Raw genomic sequence first — 22,433 nt, 5'->3', positions numbered from 1 at the left:
ATCAAGCACAGTGCAATGATGATGAGTGGCCAGATACATATTTCTCAGTTTATTTGAGTTCAGTTCGACGGTTTAGTTAAGTGAAATAACTCGCTTAGTGTGCTGCTTGAAACAATAATGTGATTATCAGTGAAGTAATTGCTGTGTGTGTTTGTGTGTTTGTACTTGCAGTTTGAACACGTCAGTATACAAACGATTCATCAAGAAAATGCTTAGATCCAATTCTGGACCGAAATCATTTGCAAGACCTCGGCCTTCAGGAGGTATGTACTCTTCTCCGAAGAAGTCCAAACAAAGGTGTGAGAGACCTTTGTCTCCTGAAGACCTCAACCCTCCCACCATCTTGAGGGAGCACGGACAAAGGGGTGAGGGCCCCTTGTCCAGTGGAGGCACCAACCCTTCTGGCACCATGAAGGGGCACAGGCATTGGGGTGAGGGCCCTTTGTCTTGTTCAGAGAACCTGCCCTCTACCACCAGGCAGCGAGAACGAAAGGATGTGAGTTCTTTGTTCTTCGTTGGCACAAACCCTTCTACCACCATGAAGGAGCACAAGCAAAAGGGTGAGGGCCCTTTGTCTTGTGCAGAAAACAAGGCCTTACCACCAGGCACCAACCACTAAGGGCTGTGAGATTTTTCTCTTCTGATGAAGTCAGGTCTTTTACTCCAATGCGGAAACAAGCATGGAGGAGTGAGAGCTCTTTGTCTTTGTCTTCTGAAGACGACCAGCCTTCTACCACGAGGAGGGAGCCAGAAAAAAGGGCTGAGAGCCCTTCTTCTTCTGATGAAGTCAAGTCTTTTACTCCAATGCGGAAACAAGCATGGAGGAGTGAGAGCTCTTTGTCTTCATCTTCTGAAGACGACCAGCCTTCTACCACGAGGAGGGAACCAGAAAAAAGGGCTGAGAGCCCTTCTTCTTCTGATGAAGTCGAGCCTTTTGCTCCAATGCGGCTTCAGGCATGGAGGAGTGAGAGCTCTTTGTCTTCCTCTTCTGAAGAAGACGAGCCTTCTACTCCAAGGCAGCAGCAGCAGCATGGAATGGTGAGACCTTTGTTTTCATCTTCCAAAGACGACCAGCCATGTACCGCCGAGCAGCAACAACGAAAGGATGTGTACTCCTTGTTCTATGTTGGCACCAACGCTTCTACCACCAAGCAACAAGAACAAAAGGATGTGTACTCCTTGTTCTATGTTGGCACCAACGCTTCTACAACCAAGCAACAAGAACAAAAGGATGTGTACTCCTTGTTCTATGTTGGCACCAAACCTTCTAACACCATGAAGGAACACAGACAAAGGGGTGAGTACCTTTTGTCTTCCTCCAAAAAAGACGACCAGCCTTCTACCACCAGGCAGCAAGAAGAAAGGGCTGAGAGCCCTTCTTCCTCTTCTGAAGAAGAGGAGCCTTCTACTGCACGGCGGCAGCAAGAAGAAAGGGCTGAGAGACCCTCTTCCTCTTCTGAAGAAGACGAGGCGTCTACCACCAGGCAGCTAAAACAAAAGGATGGGAGCTCTTTGTTCTGCGTTGGCACCAACCCTTCTACCCCCATGAAGGAGCACAGGGAAAGTGGTGAGAGCTCTTCGTCTTCCTCTGAAGAAGACGACCAGCCTTCCACCACGAGCACGCGGCAAGAAAAAAGGGCTGAGAGCCCTTTGTCTTCCCCTAGTGAAGACGAGCCTTCTTCCACGAGGAGGCAGGAAGAGAAAAGGTCTGAGAGTCCTTTGTCTTCCTCTTCTGAGGAAGACGAGCCTTCTACCACTCTGAGGCAGCAACAACAAAGTCCTGTCTCCTTCATAGAGATCAACCTTTCTACCACCTTGAGTCAGGATGGACAAAGTTGTGGCGGCCCGTCCTCTACATCTTCATCTTATGAGGACGACGAGCCGGCTAATAGCTTTTTATCCATCCATCTGAGTGCAAGAGGGAAGTTAGGGGATGCAAGACAAAATGAGGCAACAGAAAGAGTAAAAAGAGAAAGAGAGAAGTGTGAAGAGATGAAGAACAAGAACCAGGAGGAGGAGAGGATAACCTTAGGTCTGCGTTCAAGGATTTACATTTGGTGGCTCAACCGCAAGATGGACCGCATTGCTCAAGAAATCCAGTCAACCGTCGTGGATGAGCGGAACCTCCTGCGTCACGGTAAGAAAGCAAACTTACATTTTGTTACATAACATGACATACAGGTATATGTAGAGCCTCCTTTTAGATAAACAGTCACAGTAGACCAGTGGTGGAAAAAGTATTTAATTTTTTCACTTGTAAAAGTTCCAACTCCACTATGTAAAAAAACTCCATTACAAGTAAAAGTCCTTTATTTAAAGTCCTGAAATTGAATTTATTACTCACTAAATTAACGGAAAGCAAATGTAGACGGAGAAGCAGCCCTAATATAGGCTACTGTGTGATATTACATTACATTGAAATGTTAAGGTACAGTGTGTTCATTAGAGGTGTTGCTCTGTGTGTTTTGGAGAGAGCCAGGTTAGCAGCTTCTTGTCATAACAATGAGTTTATAATTGTAAAACTCAGTTAAGCTAAGATAGCTCTCATCTCACTTAATGTTGCCAGGCCAACATGCATTTTTAACAACTTGCAACAAAACAAATCTTTTGACTATTTTTTGTTGGGAGGGGTGCGAGTGTACAACTGGACTCCACACTTAACCTTTTTATATTCTGTTGTTTACAGGTCACCTCAGTAATTCAAAGAAAATGGCAGAAAAAGAACGACTGCTTGACCGAAGGACAGAGCTGGTTTTGTACAAACACAGACAAGAATTTAAGGTGGAGAGGGAAGTGAGGAAGCAAAGAATGAAGGTAAAGAGGAAGGAAGAAAAGGTCTTGAAGATGGAGAATATCTCAAAGTTATGCGACAACCCGAAAAAAAAGCCGTCAGACAGGCGTAGACTTAAATTATATAGCATTTAAGAGAAAAGGAGAGCAATCAGAAAAATGGCACCAAATAGAAAGAGATTTGACAAAACCGAAGTAAAGAAAAGTTAAAAATTCTATTAAAACATTAGCAACCACCATCAAATATCCTCCCAACCACCTGATAACACCCTAGATGCTTTAATTCAATTACAAAATGATTAGCCCCCCCTTATGAAATTATACAAATCTCTTGATTTCTCCATTGAAATGACCATCCATCCATCCATCCATCTTCGACCGCTTATCCGGTATTGGGTCGCGGGGGCAGCAGCTCCAGTAGGGGACCCCAAACTTCCCTTTCCCGAGCCACCTCAACCAGCTCCGACTGGGGGATCCCGAGGCGTTCCCAGGCCAGGTTGGAGATATAATCTCTCCACCTTGTCCTGGGTCTTCCCCGAGGCCTCCTCCCAGCTCCTCTCGGATGACTGAGCTTCTCACCCTATCTCTAAGGGAGACGCCAGCCCTCCTCCTGAGGAAACCCATTTCGGCCTCTTGTACCCTGGATCTCGTTCTTTCGGTCCTGACCCAGCCTTCATGACCATAGGTGAGGGTAGGAACGAAAATTGCCCGGTAGATCGAGAGCTTTGCCTTCTGGCTCAGCTCTCTTTTCGTCACAACGGTGCGATAACGGAATGTAATACCGCACCGGCTGCTCCGATTCTCCGACCCTATCTCACGCCCCATGGTCCCCTCACTCGCGAACAAGACCCCAGGTATTTAAACTCTTTCACTTGGGGTAAGGACTCACTCCCTACCTGAAGAAAGCACTCCACCCGGTTTCCTGCTGAGAACCATGGCCTCAGATTTAAGGTGCTGATCCTCACATTTTGGCTGCGAACCGATCCAGTAGTGCTGAAGGTCACGGACCGATGACGCCATCAGGACCAATCATCTGCAAAGAGCAAGATGAGATCCTGAGCCCACCGAACTGAAAACCCCTCCCCGCCCCGACTACGCCTCAAATCCCGTCCATAAATATTATAAACAGTTTGGTGACAAAGCGCACCCTGGGGGAGGCCAACCCTCACCTGGGAATTGCGTTTGGGTTTCCCCAGCATGGACATTTCTTTTTGCACCCGCCACAGATTCTCAATTTGGATTGAGGTTTTTGGCTCTGTGCGGGCCCCTCCAGGACTTTGGTTTTGGTATCCTTCAGGAACTGTTGGACCTATTTTGATGTATGCTCTGGTCATTGTCTTGTGGAAGACCCAGCTACAACCTAAGGATAACGACAGATTTCTGATATTATCCCCCAAAATTTCAACATACTTTTCCTTTTCCATGATGCCATGCACTTGAACAGGCTCCCTGTGCCCCTGGGTGCAAAAAAGCCCCACAGCATGGTGCTCCCCCCCACCATGTTTAACTGTGGAACCGTGTTCTTAGGGTTGAAGGGCCCCTCCCTTTCTTCCCCAAACATAAGCAACATCCATGTGCCCAACCATTCCAGTTTAGTCTCACAGACCAAACCGCAGACTTCCAAAACTCTCTTACCTTTCACATGGTTTTCCGGGCAAACCTCAGTCTGGCTGTGATGTGCCGCTCTTTGAGTAAAGGGGTTCTTCTGGGACGATGGCCCTGAAGCCCACCGCGACAAAGACCCCACGTCTGTGTTCCTTGAAACATCAATTTCCCGAAGAGGCAGGTCAAACAATCCTCAGGCAGAATTCCGCGGCTTCTTTCGGACATCTCGGCTATTTTCCTCTCCAGAGTTCTGCGTGTGCTTAACCACGCCCAGTTTGTTTTCTTACAGAATTTGTCTCCTTGTACTTGCAACTTACAGGAATGGCTATACTCCCATTTCCAATGTTTGGAATGGCAGTATAGCCTTCCCCTTATCATCACCTCCTCTCTTTTTTCTGAGCTCAAGACTGATTTCCTTGTTTTTGGCATGGTGAGATAGTTAGCCCGTAGTAGCCTCTCATATGTGTTCAAGTGCCCTGTTCATTGGGGGTCCTTTTACGCTGATTGAATGCTCAGGTGTTGTTAGAAGTCAATTGACTTCACAGGTGTTGTTTGAAAGCTGATTGGTTAATTAGGTGTTTTGAAAGCAAATATTCACATGGGGCTAATATTTTGAACCCACCCCTTTTCACTATTTTTGATATAAAGCAAGCCAAAAAAATGTATTTTATATTCCAATAGTACCAAAAGCTACTAAAAAGCGGGGGTGAATGTTTTATTATATTAGGTTTTATTGAGGCTTTTGTGCCAGGCATGTTTTTAGCCCAAGTGTTATGTTATGGGTGTTATGTGGACAGCTGTTTTTCTTTCCTGTGTGTGTCTCTCCCCTTTTCCCCCCACTGTGTTTGTGTGTCTGATGTGGTGTTACGACCCGGTTCCATTATTTGTTCCTGGGTGAAGCCCCCCCCAGCGCCAGAATCGATGCACCACCAGTGAGGGAACTTGGCCTAACTACCTGAAAATACAGTCCAAACCACGTTCCCCCCCTTTTAACTTTTTTTTGTAGGGTTAGGGTTACATACAATTCATATTCAACAGCAAAAGGTTAGCCCATTAACCATCACCTTCCTGGGCTTTTGTTAACGTCCTGTTTTCCCCTTGTCCCCAGACCTGTTGCCGTGGCTCATCACGCCCAAACCTTCCTGCCTTCCCGCTTGGGTTCCAAAAGAAAGTTTGGATCCCGCACTGCCTGCCCTCCCTCGCCCCTATCCAGCCGGAGTCACCTACCTTGTGGGTTTTTTGTCCTGGGCTCTGTAAGTAAGAATTACATTAAAACGTTTTAAAGGGCTTTGTTGGGGGAACGTGACCAGCTAAATTTGCACTGTAATGGATCACAACCCCCCAACTGCTAGGGTTGGGAAACACCAAAACGCCTCCCGATACGATATCATCACAATACCCTATTTTGCGATTTTAAAAATATCGCATATTCTGCATATAGTAAACGAATTTAGAATCTTTCTCCAACTTCAAAATTTTTCCAATTTCAATGATGTCGCGCTGCAGTTTATTGTGAAGGTGGAGGCTTCTGACTGGGGGGGTGGGAGCCGCCCTTTCCCAACGCTCCCCCACAGACCAGAAGCTTCACCCTTGTGCCTTCTTTCCACGAAATTGTCTCCCGCAGAAAGAAACTACAACGTTGGAAACCGTGAACTACTGGTCTGGACCGACCATAAAAACCTGGCATTCATCCAATCCACCAAAAGACTCAACACGTCAAGCCAGGTGGGCCCTGTTCTTCTGAAGGTTTCTTTTTTTTCTTTTTATTTGACATACAGACCAGTCCAACATGTATTCCGTCCCCATGGAATAGCTGTGGACATTGTGTCTGATAGAGACCCACAGTTTACTTCTCTTTTCTGGAAAGTTTGTTGTACTGCTTTGGGTGGATCTGTAATCCTGTCCTCAGTGATACATGTGCGTACATGTGTTTGTTGTGTTATGGTTGTCTTGCTACTGTATGCCTAAAATTTCCTTTGGAATAAATAAAGTATCTATCTGTCTATCTGTCTATCTATCTATCTATCTATCTATCTATCTATCTATCTGTCTATCTATCTATCTATCTATCTATCTATCTATCTATCTATCTATCCATCCATCCATCTAGGGTGCCATCCCCAATCCATGGGTCGGACTGAGAGAGCCAACCAGGACCTAGAAGCATCCCTTTGTTGTGTGTCAGTGCTCAGCGTCCGTCCTACTGGGCCAACATCTGCCGTGGATAGAGTCGGCCCACAACTCCCTGACCACCTCCGCCACTGGCCTCTCATCGCCCTGGGATACCCCCCCCCCCCCCCCGCCTTGTTTCCTGCTCAGGACAGGGGAACTGGCTGGTCCCTCGGTTCAGGAGAACCTAAAGTAAAGTTTGGAGCGACGCCCGGGAAGCCCTGCACAACGAAGAGAAACTCACCACCGGCGCCAGATCGTTGCACCTACCAGTGTGGTAACTTGGCTTCCAGTTGAACTTTGTGCCATTTTAGTCTCAGTCTTATATTCCTGGTGTTTTTGTTAACGTCCTGTTTTCCCTGTCCAGACCTTCGCCTCCAGACCTGTTGCCGTGGCTCATCACGCTCAAGCCTTCCTACGTTCCCGCTTGGATTCCAGAAAGAAAGTTTGGATCCAGCACCGCCTGCCCTCCTCGGCCCCTCTATCCAGCTCGGAGTCAGCCTACCTTGTGGTTTCTGTCCTTGGTTGCTATAAGTACAGAAGTTACATTAAAAGGTTTTTTAATTGTTACTCTGTGTCCGTGTATGTTTCTCTGTGTTCTGGGTCAGAACCTCAGCCTTAACCCTCATGTTGTCCTCGGGTCAAATTGACCAGTTTTCCTATATCAATGTTCATTTTAACATTATACATACTGTATCCTATAACTACCCAATTGTAATTACCAAAAATAACATGATTGATTCCACACAACTCTCTTTGGCAAGTACAAATCTCTACTTTCATTCATTTTGGGGTGTCTTATTCAATTTTATAGCATTTAAAAAAAGATAAGATTCAAAGTGGTTTTGAAATAATATTGAGTAAAAGTTGACATATTCCAGTCTGTGATTACCCATCAACATCCATTTCCTTAATTTTAGTCTAAATAATTCCTAATTTCTGCTTTTCTAACTCAAACAGTAGGTATAATTTCCTATAAATGAGGTTTATTGACCAGAAATTCCAAAAATAACTGTAAAACTAAAGTCAGTCTTATGTAGTGTTGAAAACATTTAAAAAAAAAAGTGACTAACATCTATTTTGATGGGAAGACGACACACGGGTTAACAGAACTGGGAGGGGTGCGCTGTGGTTTAGGTGTCACGCTCCCCTCACATGCATACACTGGCTTAGTGACATGCAATCCAGTCCCGCCGGAGACCTTTAAAATTAAATTTGATCTTGTTCTAGATTTATAAGCAACACTAAATTTACATTCTTCTGTGTGAGTGTAAAGAGAGCTTGACAACTGGAATGAAGCCCAGTATAATACCCAGTGTTATACTGACCTCCAATGGTTGATTCTAATGATGTGGAAGACAAATGTCAGGCTCAACATGTCAGGCATGTAAACTTGTGTTAAAATGTGACTTCAACATATACAAGTCATTAAGTTTAAAGATCTGGTAAAATCACACTTCAGTCCTACAAACGTTCACTCAGTCTCCCATTCATTTCTATTGAAGATAGATGAATGAATGATGGACAAATTCAGGCATCAATCGCCTGTTTCTTTGTGATCTTCAGCCAATGGTTCAAATAAGAATAACAGTGCACACCGTGGGATAGTCTTTTCTCAAAGGTATTCATGGTGTCACACTTGTTTGCCCCTTCAAAAAGGAATGGAAGTCTCTTAGTGGTCCCCTAATACTGTATCTGAAGTCTCTTTTATATAGATCTTAGTGGTCCCCTAATACTGTATCTAAAGTCTCTTTTATATAGACCTTAGTGGTCCCCTAATACTGTATCTGAAGTCTCTTTTATATAGACCTTAGTGGTCCCCTAATACTGTATCTGAAGTCTCTTTTATATAGACCTTAGTGGTCCCCTAATAGCCTACTGTATCTGAAGTCTCTTTTATATAGACCTTAGTGGTCCCCTAATACTGTATCTGAAGTCTCTTTTATATACCCCTTAGTGGTCCCCTAATACTGTATCTGAAGTCTATCTTATATAGACCTTAGTGGTCCCCTAATACTGTATCTGAAGTCTCTTTTATATAGACCTTAGTGGTCCCTAATACTGTATCTGAGTCTCTTTTATATAGACCTTAGTGGTCCCCTAATACTGTATCTGAGGTCTCTTTCCCAAAATTCAGCCTTGGTGCCTTTTCGGAGTTTAGCTTTTCGAGGACTCTGGTTTTGTTTTTTATTGCTAGCTAGCTACGTAGCTGTTCTTGGGAAACAGAAATATCTTAAAAGATGAATGTAAGTCCAATATTCACTCTCTTTGAGCTCTTTTTTGGTCTCCACCAACTCCTGACGGAGATATCTGTGTCTTTAGCTGCTAAATGCTCCATTAGGTTCACCACATATTCTGTACCTGTAACTGTTTGCTGCTGAACAGGTCGTGTACGGTGGCTTTTTAAAGCTTTTTCTCTCCAAACTCAACGCTGTGAGAGCAGTGAGAGTGAACCAGGACGTACCATGTAGGGTCAGACAGCTAAACCCTCACCCCGTAATAAAGATCTGTGAAGCCGAGGGGGGTTGCAGACCCGGGTGATAGTTCTTCGTAGGTTTTTATCACTATGATCAACCCCTCGACATTTTAACCCTTGTGTTGTCTTCCCGTCAACCATGAAAAAAACATTATTGGCGCTTTTTCAATGATGTGTGGGTGAGTTTTTTCGATATTTTTAATGTTGGCATTTTCGGCGCTTGTTTCCATTTTTTATTTGCCATTTTTTGTGGGAAAAAAAGAAATTAACTGAAAACCTGGGTCAGTTTGACCCAGGGACAACATGAGGGTTAATAAAGCATTGTTATAAAAAAAAATATGCAAATGTTTGTTTGAAATGCATTCTGAGAAAAAATTGTGGGATTTCAAATCAGATTACGACTACAATACAGTAAATTAGTGTTATACCAGCTCATTTAACCTCCGCGCTGCATGTTATATTTAACATAAATCAGTAATGACACTGTCTCAGACATCTCTTTATTGTTTTATAATAACGTAAAAAATCAAGGAAGCAAATACATGTACAAAGAGAACGATACAATGTCAAACACGTTAGTAAAAATATGAAAGAATTATCCTGTTTGGTTATATTTTATTACGTTTGTCATCTTGATAATATAGAGTGATCACGCTTTTATCAAATCAGTAGTTGGTAGTAGTTTAAATGTCATTCATCATTAATTGTTGCTTGATTGCTAAATTCTTTATAATCAAGAGAAAAACGGAGGCTACAGCTTTTGTCGCCTGGCCTTAAAGCTGTTCTCTCTTGCTCTCGCTCAAATTGAAAAACTCCCTGCTCTTCTTCTCTCCCTTTGGCCGACGCCCGTTCTTCTTCTTGCTTTTGATCAGCTGTCGGTCCTGCCACTGCCGCTCGTAGACGTCCTCCAACAGTACCTTTCCTCGGGGGGAGTAGCTGATGTAGGACCAGCTGAGGGCGGAGCCAGAGTACGACCTGAAATCCCAAATGTATTTTCAAATGGTGGATTTAAAACAAGTCCATGTTCATGAAAACTATACCACGGTAATACAATTAGATATATTATATTTATACACACACACATACCCGTAGCGACTGGTCATGTAGTTCAAGACTTCTCTGTAGGGGAGAGAATAATCCCAAATCTGGACGTCTGTCACCTGACCATCAAAACCTGAAAAATCAATCACAGGCTCACCTGACCAGACATACTAACACACACACACACACACACACACACACACACACAGCAATTAGACTCCAATTATCCAGTAAGTTGTTCAAGTGATTGTAGTCCTATGATCAAAGTGGAATACAAAACATTGCAGGCTTCATTTATCAGGACAGGATAATTAGGGAAAATGCCAAGAGTTAGTTTTTATCATTGTGATTGTGGTTTATTAAATTGGTTATATTTTACTGAGACCTTAACGGGTAATGTATGTTCATTTTTTAACCTGGATCCTATTTTCCAATGCATTGGTGTCTGAGTGACTGATGACAACCCAAGTGATTGAAATCGGTCCAGCATTGAGCGAGAACAGTTGTAACCCTATGGAGGCAAATGCACATCGTCCGTTTTGTCGACTAAAAGAGCTGTTTATGCATCTGAAAGGCCCAGATTGATATTTTAAATGTCTGACAACATTATGGAAAGGCTCCGTACAGAGGTGGACCTTTTGTTGAAGAGTAAGATCCTTTTTGTTCCAGAATCACCAGACTCCATTTATTTTAATTAAGGGTTTATTTCAACCAAACCAGAGTGATGGTAGCTGGAAGAGTGTGTAGAAGAACCAAGACGGCTTTGGATTCTGTCGAGTTTGGATGAAGTGTCCTTTACGATGATAAAAATCACCAAGCTATGCCAACAGACGTTCAAATGAACGAGAGGGCTGCGTTTTTCTCAGACTGAACAAGGCCTTTGCCTGTTTTTATTCTCACTTTGACAAACCCTCTTCTACGTGCTGTGGAGGAGGGTCAGGCTAGTCCACAGAGCATTGAGCCCCATTGCCGCTCCAAAATAGCCTCGGGAATAACTTGTTTTGGTGGAACATGTGTACGTTCAAAAGTTGTTTTAGTGGTAAAATCAGACACAGATTAGATGAATAGTCTTATCAGTCATGGACGAATTTATTGGCACCCCTGGAACTTTTCCAGAAAATGCACCATTTCTCCCAGAAAAGTGTTGAAGTGACAAATATTTTGGTAAACACATGTTTATAACCTGTAAGTGCATTGGAACAGCACAAAAAAGCAGAAGAAAAAAGGCAAAATTTACATAATTTTACACAAAACTCAAAAATTAGGTCGGACAAAATTGTTGGCACCCTCAGCTTAATATTTGGTTGCAAACGCTTTGGAGAAAATAACTGAAACATATCGCTTCCAGACAAATGTTATGTACTCTAACTGGCTTCAGCTTAGATTTCTATATTGCAAAGCACCTGTTACTTGCCACAGGTGAGTTTAACCCTCATGTTGTCCTTGGGTCACATTGACCCCTTTTCAGTTAAAAAAAAAATTTTGCCACAAAAAAATAAGGCCGTCAAAATAAGCTGAAAATGTCAACATTAAAAATATCAAAAACTTTGGAAAAAACATCCAAAAAAAACTTGATGGGGGGACAACACAAGGGTTAAATGAACATCACATGCTTGAAATGAAATTATTTCCCCACAGTTTTAACAGGGTGCCAGTGATTTAGTCCAGTCCATTTTGGGAGTTTTGTGTAAAATGATGTCAAATTTGCCTTTTTTCTTCTGCTTTTTTTGTGCTGTTCCAATGCGCTTACAGGTAATAACCGAGTGTAAACCAAAACATTTGTCATTGCGACACTTTTCTGGGGGAAATGGTGCATTTTCTGGAAAAGTTCCAGGGGTGCCAACAATTTAAATTTCGTCCATGACTGTGAGTCTCCAATAGGCTTGGCTACTTTGATCAATGTTCTCACCTGAACATTAGTAGGCAGCATCTTCCTGATGCTCATGCTCGAGTCGCTAAACAGCTGGGCCACATTCTTCACGGTGTCCACTGTGAGGCAGACTCGGGTCCAGATTTCCAGTCCGATGTTTGCCCAGAAGTTTTTGTAAGGTTTCAAGTTCAGGCTGTAATACCCATATCTGTCAAAGGACAGTCTATACGACCCTGAAGCACTGACTCCCATCTGCAGAGGTTGTCTGCTGGATGGACTGAGGGTGAAGATGGAGCGGATGTCTGTTAGATAGTCGGGCATGTAACGCAGACACACGGACACACCTGCAGGGGTCACATGGGAGGTGTTGATTGACATATTTAGACACATGAACAGTTATTTGATTGTTGTGGTGCATTAATAAAAAAAGTACCAAATAAATACATAAAGGATATTTAGAGCAGACGATAAAAGGTCTAGGTTTTGCAGATATTTTTCATTCATGTTGATACAAAATGTTTTTTTTCAAAGTGTAGCCAATGTCCTCGTTCAAATACATCTCCAATATTTACCCGAGTTTGGGTTTGTAACGTCTCTGGTCACGCAACTGTTATTAACACTGTTGATGTTTTTTCACACAGTTCTATGCTTAATTGCACGTGTTTTGTAGGTCTTGTTATGACAGTTTAATATTTTTTTAATTAAATTCAAGTTTGTGTTCCAAGTTAGAGTTTAAGGAATCTTAGAAAATCCTTATACTGCAATATCTGCAATCCCGGTATTGAAATCGGCATCGAGAATCGTGTTATTTCACTGGTTTTGGCACTGACTGATGAATTTTTGGTATCATGACACCCCTAGTTTATTATTGTATTTTGAAAATTAGTGTTGGAATTTAGTTTACAATGTGTGAGTTTGAGCATAAAGTTTGTGTTGTGGGTGTGGTGGTACGTGAGGAAAATTGTTAAAAGTATTAAAAAAAGCAATTGTAAAAAAAACTGTAACGCAACTTTAATCCGCAAAACATAACAATAACATGATAATAATCATCAATTTGGTTAAACAAAGTGCTAGTTTCTGTTCCCGTTTGACCTCCTTCCCACACAAGAATCTAAATGTTTTTAAGTTAATATCGTCACTTCTTAACAGGATGACACTGCACATAAAGTCACATTTTGGGTTTCATATCGTGATCACTGACACTGTGTTTCTGTTCCGTTACGTACTCACCTCTAGTAGTGGGTGCTGTGGTCCAGGGAACGGTGGTGGGGTTTGGTGGTTTGGGGGGTGGTGGTTTGGGGGGTGTAGGGATGGGTGGTGGGGTAGTATGGGTCACGGGTGGTGGGTTGGGGGGTGTAGGGACGGGTGGTGGTATAGTAGGGGTCGCGGGTGGTGGGCCAGGGGGTATAGGGACGGGTGGTGGTGTAGTAGGGGTCGCGGGTGGTGGGTTGGGGGTATAGGGACGGGTGGTGGGGTAGTAGGGGTTGCGGGTGGTAGGCCAGGGGTATAGGGACGGGTGGGGTAGTAGGGGCGGCGGGTGGTGGGGTAGTAGGGGCGGTGGGTGGGGTAGTAGGGACGGGTGGTGGGGTAGTAGGGGCGGCGGGTGGTGTAGTAGGGACGGGTGGTGCTGGGTGAAAAATAGGGTGAATAGAAGGAAACTCCTCCTCCATTAACAGACAAAGTGAACATCTTCCCGTTTAAATTGATTCCAGAAGCTCCTGGAGATAGAAAGACACAGACAAGGAACATAATATATAATCAACTTGTTATAAAATTATCTTTTTACTCATGCATCCTTTAGACTACTTAATCTTAAGAAATATCACATAATTGCACTGAACTACTGATAAACTAAAACACCTATTTTATACAAACATAATAAACAGATATCTATGTAATTTGAAGTGTTTTCAGTCTGCGTGTGAGTGTGAATTTTACGACTTTGAGTTTCGTGCCAGCTGATCCAGACAACCACACACGCCACAACACAGCAACACAAACATCAGGAAGTAAAAAGCTTTTTTTTCCCCCAAAGATGTTTTGCCGTCTCACTAATGTCCACAATTAGTTTAAAATCGTCCTAGGTGCATTGTTGGACAGTGATGTCTCGGGGAACCATCATGTAGTGGTGGTGGAGAGGTTTGTGTGTCCCCATGCAGCTGAGTGGTGGTGGTGTCTGGAGCCTGGTGCTCCTGGAAGGGGCTCCCATGGCGTAGTGGTCTCAGGCCAAGGGGCAGACTGAGAAGGGTTCAAAAAGACCAACTGAATCCCAGAGGAAGAGGAGCATCTGGTTAGGATGCCCCCCCTGGAGCACCTCCCTTGGGACTAGGAGGAGAGATTATATCTCGATTCAAATGTCTGTTCTTGAATTTTATTCCTATCATTATTATTATTATTTCATGTATATTGTATCCTAGTGTTTCATTTATATTGGTATTCTGTGCTGTGTGACTGATTGTGATGCTGTAACACTGTAATTTCCAATTTTATTGGGATCAGTATCTATCTATCTATCTATCTATCTATCTATTTATCTATCTATCTATCTATCAATCTATCTATCAATCTATCAATCTATCGATCGATCTATCTATCTCTCTCTCTCTAGCTCTCTCTCTCTCTCTCTCTCTTTCTCTCTCTCCACCCTGGCCTGGGAACCAGGATCCCCCAGTCAGAGCTGGTTATTGTGGCCCTGGAAAGGGAAGTTTGGGGTCCACTGCTGGAGCTGTTTCCCCCTTGACCCGACCCCGGATTAATGGATGACGATGTATAGATGGAATGGACAAAAATGTCTCCATCAACAGGTGCACACTCCAAAAAAACTGTGTTTAAGTCTGCATCATTTATCCAGATCGAACACACTAGATAATAAAAGTTATTTAACGGACATACTCAAAACCTGCTGAGAGTCAGTATGAAGTCTGAACTGGGAACTGAGACACAGCTAAGACAAGACAAAACAAACAGGTTTCTATTCTCACACACGCACAATGCACACACACACAAACACACACACACACACACACACACACACACACACACACACAACACACACACCCTTTTCCTTATCAGCTCTCTCTTTGCTATCAGTTGACTAACAACTGGATTAATGCTAATAATGGATGACCTACCATAGCCTATAGGCTGCTGTTGGACATGTTGGACAACATTAAAACTGAATAAAAAAGTGTTTTCTAAACATATCCACGGGTGATTTGGTTTTGTTTACACATCACGAGACATTTTAGGAACCTGAGACTCTTGTGTGTTGTGTGTGCGTGGCCTACCTGTAGTGGTGCTCGGTGTTGTCGTTGTAGACCTGAGCCATGTTGTTGCAGATGTGAGTCCGACCCAGGCGGACATCACCACCATCGCCATGGGAACGTAAAGCAGCACGCTCTTCATCTTCACCCTCACCTGGCTGTCCGGCGTCTCGCGGGTGCAGCGTCTGTGTGTCCTGTTGTCCCTCTGAGTCAAACAGGCTGCACCTCGCATACTTTCATTTCCTGCTTGGTTCACGCGTCAGCTGCTACTTTAGGTTTCATTTCTGATTCTCAATCCTCATTTACAGTAGGCTACTGTACTCGCACTGCAGGCTACTAGAGTACAACTTTGAGGTACAGCAGCCTACTGGTACTTTACTTGAGTATTTTCCATTTTATGCTACTTCATTTGGAGGCAAATATTGTACTTTTGACTTCATTACATTTAATTGATAACTTAAATTACTTTGCAGATGCATATTACTATTATTACACAACATAATAAACCAACTATGATGTATTTGGTGAATGCATTGAGATACCCAGCAGTACAAAAAGGCATTTCAATTTGTCAATCAATAATTATAATCCTCTGATATAACATATGTTATTCTGAAATGGGCCATTTTGGATAATGAGTTTTACTTTTGATACTATCAGTATATTTTGATGCTAATGCTTTTGTACTTTTACTTAAGTACATTTTTGAATGCAGGGCTCATACTTGTAGCAGAGTATTGGTACACAGTGAAATTGCTACTTTTACTTATTTAAATGATCTTTCTCCCCCACCGCATGCGGGAGAGGGTGTGTTGTTTCTAACACCTGGATTGGGGATTTATGCTTTTGTTTTTCATTACAACACGTTCCCAAATATTCCTCCGCTTTGAAATACAGGAAACTGGTCCAACAGACTTCTCTGTAGACAACTGGCTGTTTGTCCTGTGCTGCTGAGAAGGAACATGTGTAGTATGTGACCCCTCATGTGACCCCTCATGTGACCCCTCATGTGACCCCTCATGTGGCTTCACAATAAAAGCCATCCTGTGTATCCAGCTAATTGAAATTACTCACATAACTGTGTTGTGTGATTGTTGTTCATTTAATGTTGTTTAATGTGGATTTTTGCGTGGTGCAGTGTAGTGCAGAGAAAAAAAAAAAGGGGGGGGGGGGGGGCTGGTGCACAGTCCTGAGTCCGGAGAGCAACTGTACACATGTATAAAGTAGCTTTGAATACACATTGTGTGAAAGTAGATGAGTATTAACAAATAAACAAATATTGCACAGCAAAGAAATGAAATGGTTAAGTACTAAATAATAAATAATTAAATATTGTACAGTAATTAAATTTTTTAAAGGGGACAAATTTGACCCGAGGACAACAGGCGGTCCAAACTGAGATGGTTAACATTGTACTCAACATCAGCTTGTTGTTTAAATGGAGTTTTTTCAGAGCTGTGATGAATAAAACCAAAACTACATGGAAAGATACCACAAGGCTTTTAGTGGGCTACATTTACTGAGAAAGTTTATTAAATAATAATAATAATAATAATGATGTTTTCATTGTTTATGATCCGTCAATAAACCAGACAAAGCAGGAAGTGGACAGTCCAGATTTAGTTCTGTGTGTTGCACAATCAGCACTGACGGTGTTGTAACAACCTACGTGGAGGAAACCAGCTCAGCCGGAGGGACAGGTCCCGTGATGTCTCACTCCGCTGTGATTTCCCTGAACCACAAACACACCACAGTCTCTGTGTGACTGACACACGTCTACTGCAGGAACCCCTGCGTCAGGTCCTTGGTATTGCTCTGGGTATAACTACTGTCATCTTAGAATAAAATACAAATAAAGGACTCAAACTGAATGTAGTTTGGTTTTAATTCCTGCAGTGTAAAAGGCGTTGACACAGCTTTTAGAATGTAAAGTGTCAAGAAAATTAAAATGAACTAAGAGAATAACTAAAACAAAAGGACAATGTTATATAATTGAACATGTAGGTCTTTGTTGTTGGGGGGTGGCTTTGAGTAAAGAACTTCTGTTTTTACAGAAATCACACACACACACACACAGTCACAAACCACTGCAAACCAGTGCTAAAATTAACGTTATATTAACAACTCAGTGTGTCAACAGGCTGAGGCTGAATCCCATTTTCCCATCTTACCCCTCTGTCTTACCCTTAGTCTAGGGGTGAGAACACACCCCGATGAAATGAGACACCACAAGATGCCGTCTGCAAGTGTGTGTGTGTCGATTGCGTGGGTTTTGACAACAGTGTCATGTGCACTATATGTATATATTTTGTTTTTCTTTTATGTTCCCTTTGGTTGTGGTGGTGCAGAGGCAGACGTTCTTATCTGTGCAGGCTGCCGCTCAGGTCTGTTTGCAATAAATATTCTTTATACACACTGCATGGTGTGTTGTATATATTGTCGAGGATGTTTCTTTTAGAGCGAGGGAGGAATTTGTTGGAAGTGAGACTTTGTTGAAACAAAATAAAGACGGGCTGCAAACTGAATCAGGGTTTGGTCTTCAGTGAAGTTTTAATTGTTTTCTGCAGAAAACAATCAAGTGACAAGAACGGTTTTCACACATCAGCTACAGAGAGACAAACGTCTTGCAACATTACAACTACAGTTTATATTTATATATACATATATATATATATATATATATATATATATATATACTGTATGTATATGAGTTTCAGGGACAAGGGCTAGGGGTGAGACGAAGGGGAAGGGGTGAGACAGAGAAATGAGAGAAATGAGTCTTTCACTTCCTCAAACCTTATAAAACCTGATTTCCCAGGCGGATTGAGCATTATAAAATCGGCAGGTTGGTGATAATTTATATATATAATATATATAATAAAACACACAAGTGTTTAAGAATATTTACCATTTCATTATAATATAAACTGACTTATTAAAACTAAATTTGGACACAGGTCTGCTCTACCAGACAGGGCCTCAGACCGTAGACTGTAAGAAAGTGAAGTGTCTTAAATCTGCATTCTGTCTCATTTCCAGCTGGTGGCGACTCCACTGGTTTCCAAAAGAAGTGTGATTCTATAAAAGTTTGAGAAAATGACCCAACTTCTCACATGATTGTATTAGTTCAAATGTATAAACAAATCGTGCCTTTATTGTGAAGGTGCGTGTGAGCGGAAGTGATGTTTTACTTTTTTTTTTTTTACTTCTTCCTCCGGTGTTGTTGTCCCTGCTGCCCACGCCTCCACTGCCACCGTGGACCGACTGACAGCAGCCGGGATGACACCGTGGATAACACACACACACACACACACACACACACACACACACACACACACACACACACACACACACACACACACACACACACTATAAAGCCCCAGACCGACGCCGATGGAGACACACCGAGCTGAAACCTTCTAGCTGAGCGATGGGAGTCATCATCTCACACATCTTCTCCAGGTTCTCCTCCAGGACCCCTGTCAGGATCCTAATGGGTGAGGAATCTTATTTTCATTATTAAATGATAATAAGTAAAATTATTAACAGGCATAATAAGGACAATGTGCCTTAAAGTTTTTAAAAAGGGGGAAAACGTCCCCTGTGACTGTTTTGAATTATATATTATATGCTAACATTAGATTATTATAACTCATGCATTAATGTCAAAGCAGGACTTTAACAGAGTGGCAAAGAGTCATTGATTAATTGTCAACTTTTCAATTAATCCCCAATTATGTTTATAATCCAAGTGATCGATTTGAAAATTCTTTGCAGCTTCTTAAATGTAAATATGTATATTTTATTCACCACTCTATGAGAGTAAACTGGATAACTTTTGGGGCTATGGACAAAATAAAACATTTAAAGACGTCATCTTCGGCTTTGAAAAGCAATTTTCTGACATTTTATAGATCAAACAACTAGGCGTTATTAATCGGGGGAAATAATCGACAGATTAATCGACAGATGAAATGAATCGTTAGTTGCAGCCTTTGACTTTACAGTTTTACTTGGCTGACATGGATCTTATTTTGAAAAATATTCATTTATGATAATTCTATCATGGATTATCTGCAAATCTAAAATACATATGTGTGTGTGTGTGTGTGTGTGTAAATGTATGTATGTGTCTGTGTGTGTGTGTGTGTGTGTATGTATGCATGTATGTATGTGTGTGTGTGTGTGTGTGTTGTATGCATGTATGTGTGTATGTGTGTGTATGTATGCATGTATATGTGTGTGTGTGTGTGTGTGTGTATATGTGTGTGTGTGTGTGTGTGGGGTATGTATTCATGTATGTGTGTGTATGTATTCATGTATGTGTGTGTGTGTGTGTGTGTGTGTGTGTGTGTGTGTGTGTGTGTGTTTGTGTGTGTATGTGTTGTGTGTATGGTGTGTGTGTGTGTGTGTTTGTGTGTGTGTGTTGTGTGTTGGTGTGTGTGTGTGTGTGTGTGTGTGTACAGTGGGTCTGGATGCAGCAGGTAAAACCACTCTGCTGTACAGACTGAAGCTGGCCGAGGTCGTCTCAACCATCCCAACCATCGGTCAGTGTTATTCTTTAGTTTCAGTTTACTAAAAATATTTTTCACTGCTATATTGAACCTCTCCTCTCTCCTCTCTCTCTCTCTCTCTCTCTCTCTCCTTTTCCTCTCTCCTCTCTCTCTCTCTCTCTCTCTGCAGGCTTTAATGTAGAGACAGTGGAGTATAAGAACATTAGTTTCACCGTGTGGGACGTTGGTGGTCAGCACATCATCAGACCTCTGTGGAGACATTACTTCACTAATACACAGGTAGTACTTCTACCAGTACTACTATAAATACTATCGTTACGGGAAAACTCACCCCAAGTACTCTTTATGAAGCAGTTGGATTGATTGACTGATTCTGTCTGTCCGTCTGTCTTTCTGTCTTCAGGGCATGATATTTGTGGTCGACAGCAACGACCCCGAGAGGATTAAAGAAGCCGTTGACGAGCTGCACAAGATGGTACACGGCTTACCTTTACCTTCCGACTGCGTGACGACAAATCTTAATTTCATTATTTCACCGTGGTACACAGCAGTTTAATTAAAGAAGCTGTTGTAGCGGTAGCGTTGGCCCAATCACAGTGCTTGTTTACAATGATTTCTGGGTAACAAAGTCCTGTGTCCCGTACGTACAATTTAACAGCGCTGAGCAATGGGCAACAAGGAACAGCTGGATTTATTCTAACCTCATTCATCTAAAATGCATGTTTGGTGGCCAGGTTGGTTCAGTGGTAGAGTGGGCGCACCTTTACTGAGGGTCTATGCCTCGACGCAGAGGTCCATGATTCGAATCTGATGGTTTTCCGCATGTCTTCCCCCCTTTCTCGCCAAACTGTTGTGTGCACACTGTTTTGAGATTAAACATGCACCTGAATTTTAAATCGGCAAACTCATTTTAATGAATTTGTTTGTGTTGCAGTTGGAGGAGGACGAGTTGAGGGGCGTGGCCTTACTGGTGTTTGCTAACAAACAGGATTTGCCCAGAGCCATGTCCGTCAGTGACATCACCGAGGCCCTGGGCCTATCAGGAGTCTCGCAGCCGGTAAATACCCGTAGCCCTCGTCTCAATGGGCCCCTCCCACAACCACAGCTATTCATTGTCGCATCACATGAGGGCCCTGGGTGCTCGGTCCCCTTTTCCACCCCCAGTCCGACACCCCTGTTTGAACCTAATTACAGGACACACGGGTGGAGTTCAAGTGATTTTTGCAGGACAGTCACACTTGTTTTACCCTGCAGCTGAGCCCATGTGTTTGTCCCTCTGTGTGTGTCTGCAGTGGTCTGTCCAGGCGTCCTGTGCGGTCAGCGGTACAGGTCTGGTCGAGGGTCTGGACTGGCTCTCCGACCAGATCCTGAACAGTAGACGCTGACGTGATCTGCAGTCGGCTCTGAGCTGAGCCGAGCCAGAGAATCCAGGAAGAACACGAGGGACTCCTTGTACAGCTCTGACTTGTTAAACATGGAGCTGAAACCTCCGTCTCAAACTTTGAAAAGCTGTAATCATTTTGGATTTTGTTTCATCAAACTGCAGTTACACCACAGTGAAAACAACGTTAATACCTGTGGCTAAAAGCCTTCCTACATGTCCCGTTTGCTTTAAGATTTGACTTTACGAGGCAGGCGTTCTCGTCTTTTTATCGTTTCTCACAGATTCGTGGCCGTGGAGTGTTTCATCGCTAAAATCGAAGCGGTAAAATGCTCCTCAGGAGTGACCACGGATTCAAAAATAATAATTAAAAATGAATATTGTGTGACTGAAGTATCTGGTGATGTTAGATACTTTAGTTTTTAGGCAACCAGGTGCAATATTTCCATGGAAAACTAATTTAACGGCACTGAGGTTCTTCATATTTCCATCGGTTTGACAGTTACTATACCCCAGACTTTAACGGGGCCGTAGGTAGGATTGTGCAGATCCAGGATTTAGCCAAAACAATTGAACTTCTCAGTCCCTCCCCCCTTTCTGCTAAAGCCCAAAACCGTCTCTTAAGCCCCCCCCCCCCCCCACCCGAGGGAAAATCCATGCGTGTGCCTGAGCAATGATTGACACGCAGTTAGTTTTACCTACTGCACCTTTAATAGTGATTTTTATGTGTAATGTCTGGCTGGTTTTGTTCTTAAAGGCATGTTGTACGCTGTGTTGCTTGGGCAATCAGTTCAGTAATTTCTGTAATATTATGGCCTATTCTGTTTTTCCATATGCATTATAATAATACATCTCTATGAAAATGTATATATATATTCTAATTGTTTTTATATTTACTCTGTAATGAAGTTGCTAGGGTGATCATTGTTGTGTTGCTTGGGTATTCAGGCATTTCTGTAATATTATTGCCTTGTCTATTTTTCCACATGTATTACAATAATACATCTTTATGAAAAAGTATATATATATTTAATTAAAAGAAAATCTTATTTATTCTATAATAAAGTTGTTGATGGTTATTGTTGTTAAATACAGACCGACCTGTACCAACTCTTAATCATACTCTCAAAGGAATTACTATCATTTAAATGATTCCCAACCCAAATCAACAGATGTCACATTGTATGCTACAATCTTTTAAATGAAATTTAAAAGACACCCCATATTGACAAAGCAAAACGAGGATTTTTATATTTCAAATAAAAAGCAGAACTATTGAGAAAACTACTCTAAAGTAACTCGTCCTAAAGCTCCCACAGCTCGT

At 42.5% G+C, this 22,433-nt stretch overlaps 3 protein-coding genes across 3 annotated transcripts; 2 read left to right on the top strand and 1 right to left on the bottom strand.

Annotated features, from left to right (window-relative positions):
* Positions 1 to 75: 75 nt before the first annotated feature.
* On the top strand, positions 76 to 3,356 carry LOC116687993 (trichohyalin). Its single transcript, XM_032513757.1, has 2 exons — positions 76 to 2,137; positions 2,687 to 3,356. Exons 1-2 carry the CDS (start codon positions 667 to 669, stop codon positions 2,923 to 2,925), a joined length of 1,710 nt encoding a protein of 569 aa, XP_032369648.1. The 5' UTR covers positions 76 to 666; the 3' UTR covers positions 2,926 to 3,356.
* Positions 3,357 to 9,419: 6,063 nt separating this feature from the next.
* LOC116687996 (uncharacterized) lies at positions 9,420 to 13,265 on the bottom strand. Its single transcript, XM_032513762.1, has 5 exons — positions 13,255 to 13,265; positions 13,182 to 13,220; positions 11,991 to 12,295; positions 10,127 to 10,251; positions 9,420 to 10,015 (listed from the first exon to the last, which is right to left on the bottom strand). The coding sequence occupies exons 3-5, from the start codon at positions 12,270 to 12,272 to the stop codon at positions 9,814 to 9,816; spliced, it is 609 nt and encodes a 202-aa protein (XP_032369653.1). The 5' UTR covers positions 12,273 to 12,295; positions 13,182 to 13,220; positions 13,255 to 13,265; the 3' UTR covers positions 9,420 to 9,813.
* Positions 13,266 to 18,431: 5,166 nt separating this feature from the next.
* On the top strand, positions 18,432 to 22,079 carry LOC116687997 (ADP-ribosylation factor 2). The gene is made up of 6 exons (XM_032513764.1): positions 18,432 to 18,711; positions 19,681 to 19,761; positions 19,898 to 20,007; positions 20,132 to 20,203; positions 20,663 to 20,785; positions 21,021 to 22,079. The coding sequence occupies exons 1-6, from the start codon at positions 18,645 to 18,647 to the stop codon at positions 21,111 to 21,113; spliced, it is 546 nt and encodes a 181-aa protein (XP_032369655.1). The 5' UTR covers positions 18,432 to 18,644; the 3' UTR covers positions 21,114 to 22,079.
* Positions 22,080 to 22,433: the final 354 nt, after the last annotated feature.

This window comes from Etheostoma spectabile, chromosome 4 (genome assembly GCF_008692095.1).
Source record: "Etheostoma spectabile isolate EspeVRDwgs_2016 chromosome 4, UIUC_Espe_1.0, whole genome shotgun sequence".
Taxonomy (NCBI): Eukaryota; Metazoa; Chordata; class Actinopteri; order Perciformes; family Percidae; genus Etheostoma; species Etheostoma spectabile.
The sequence above is the reverse complement of the archived record's forward strand: the minus strand, read 5'-3'. Positions and strand labels throughout refer to the sequence as shown.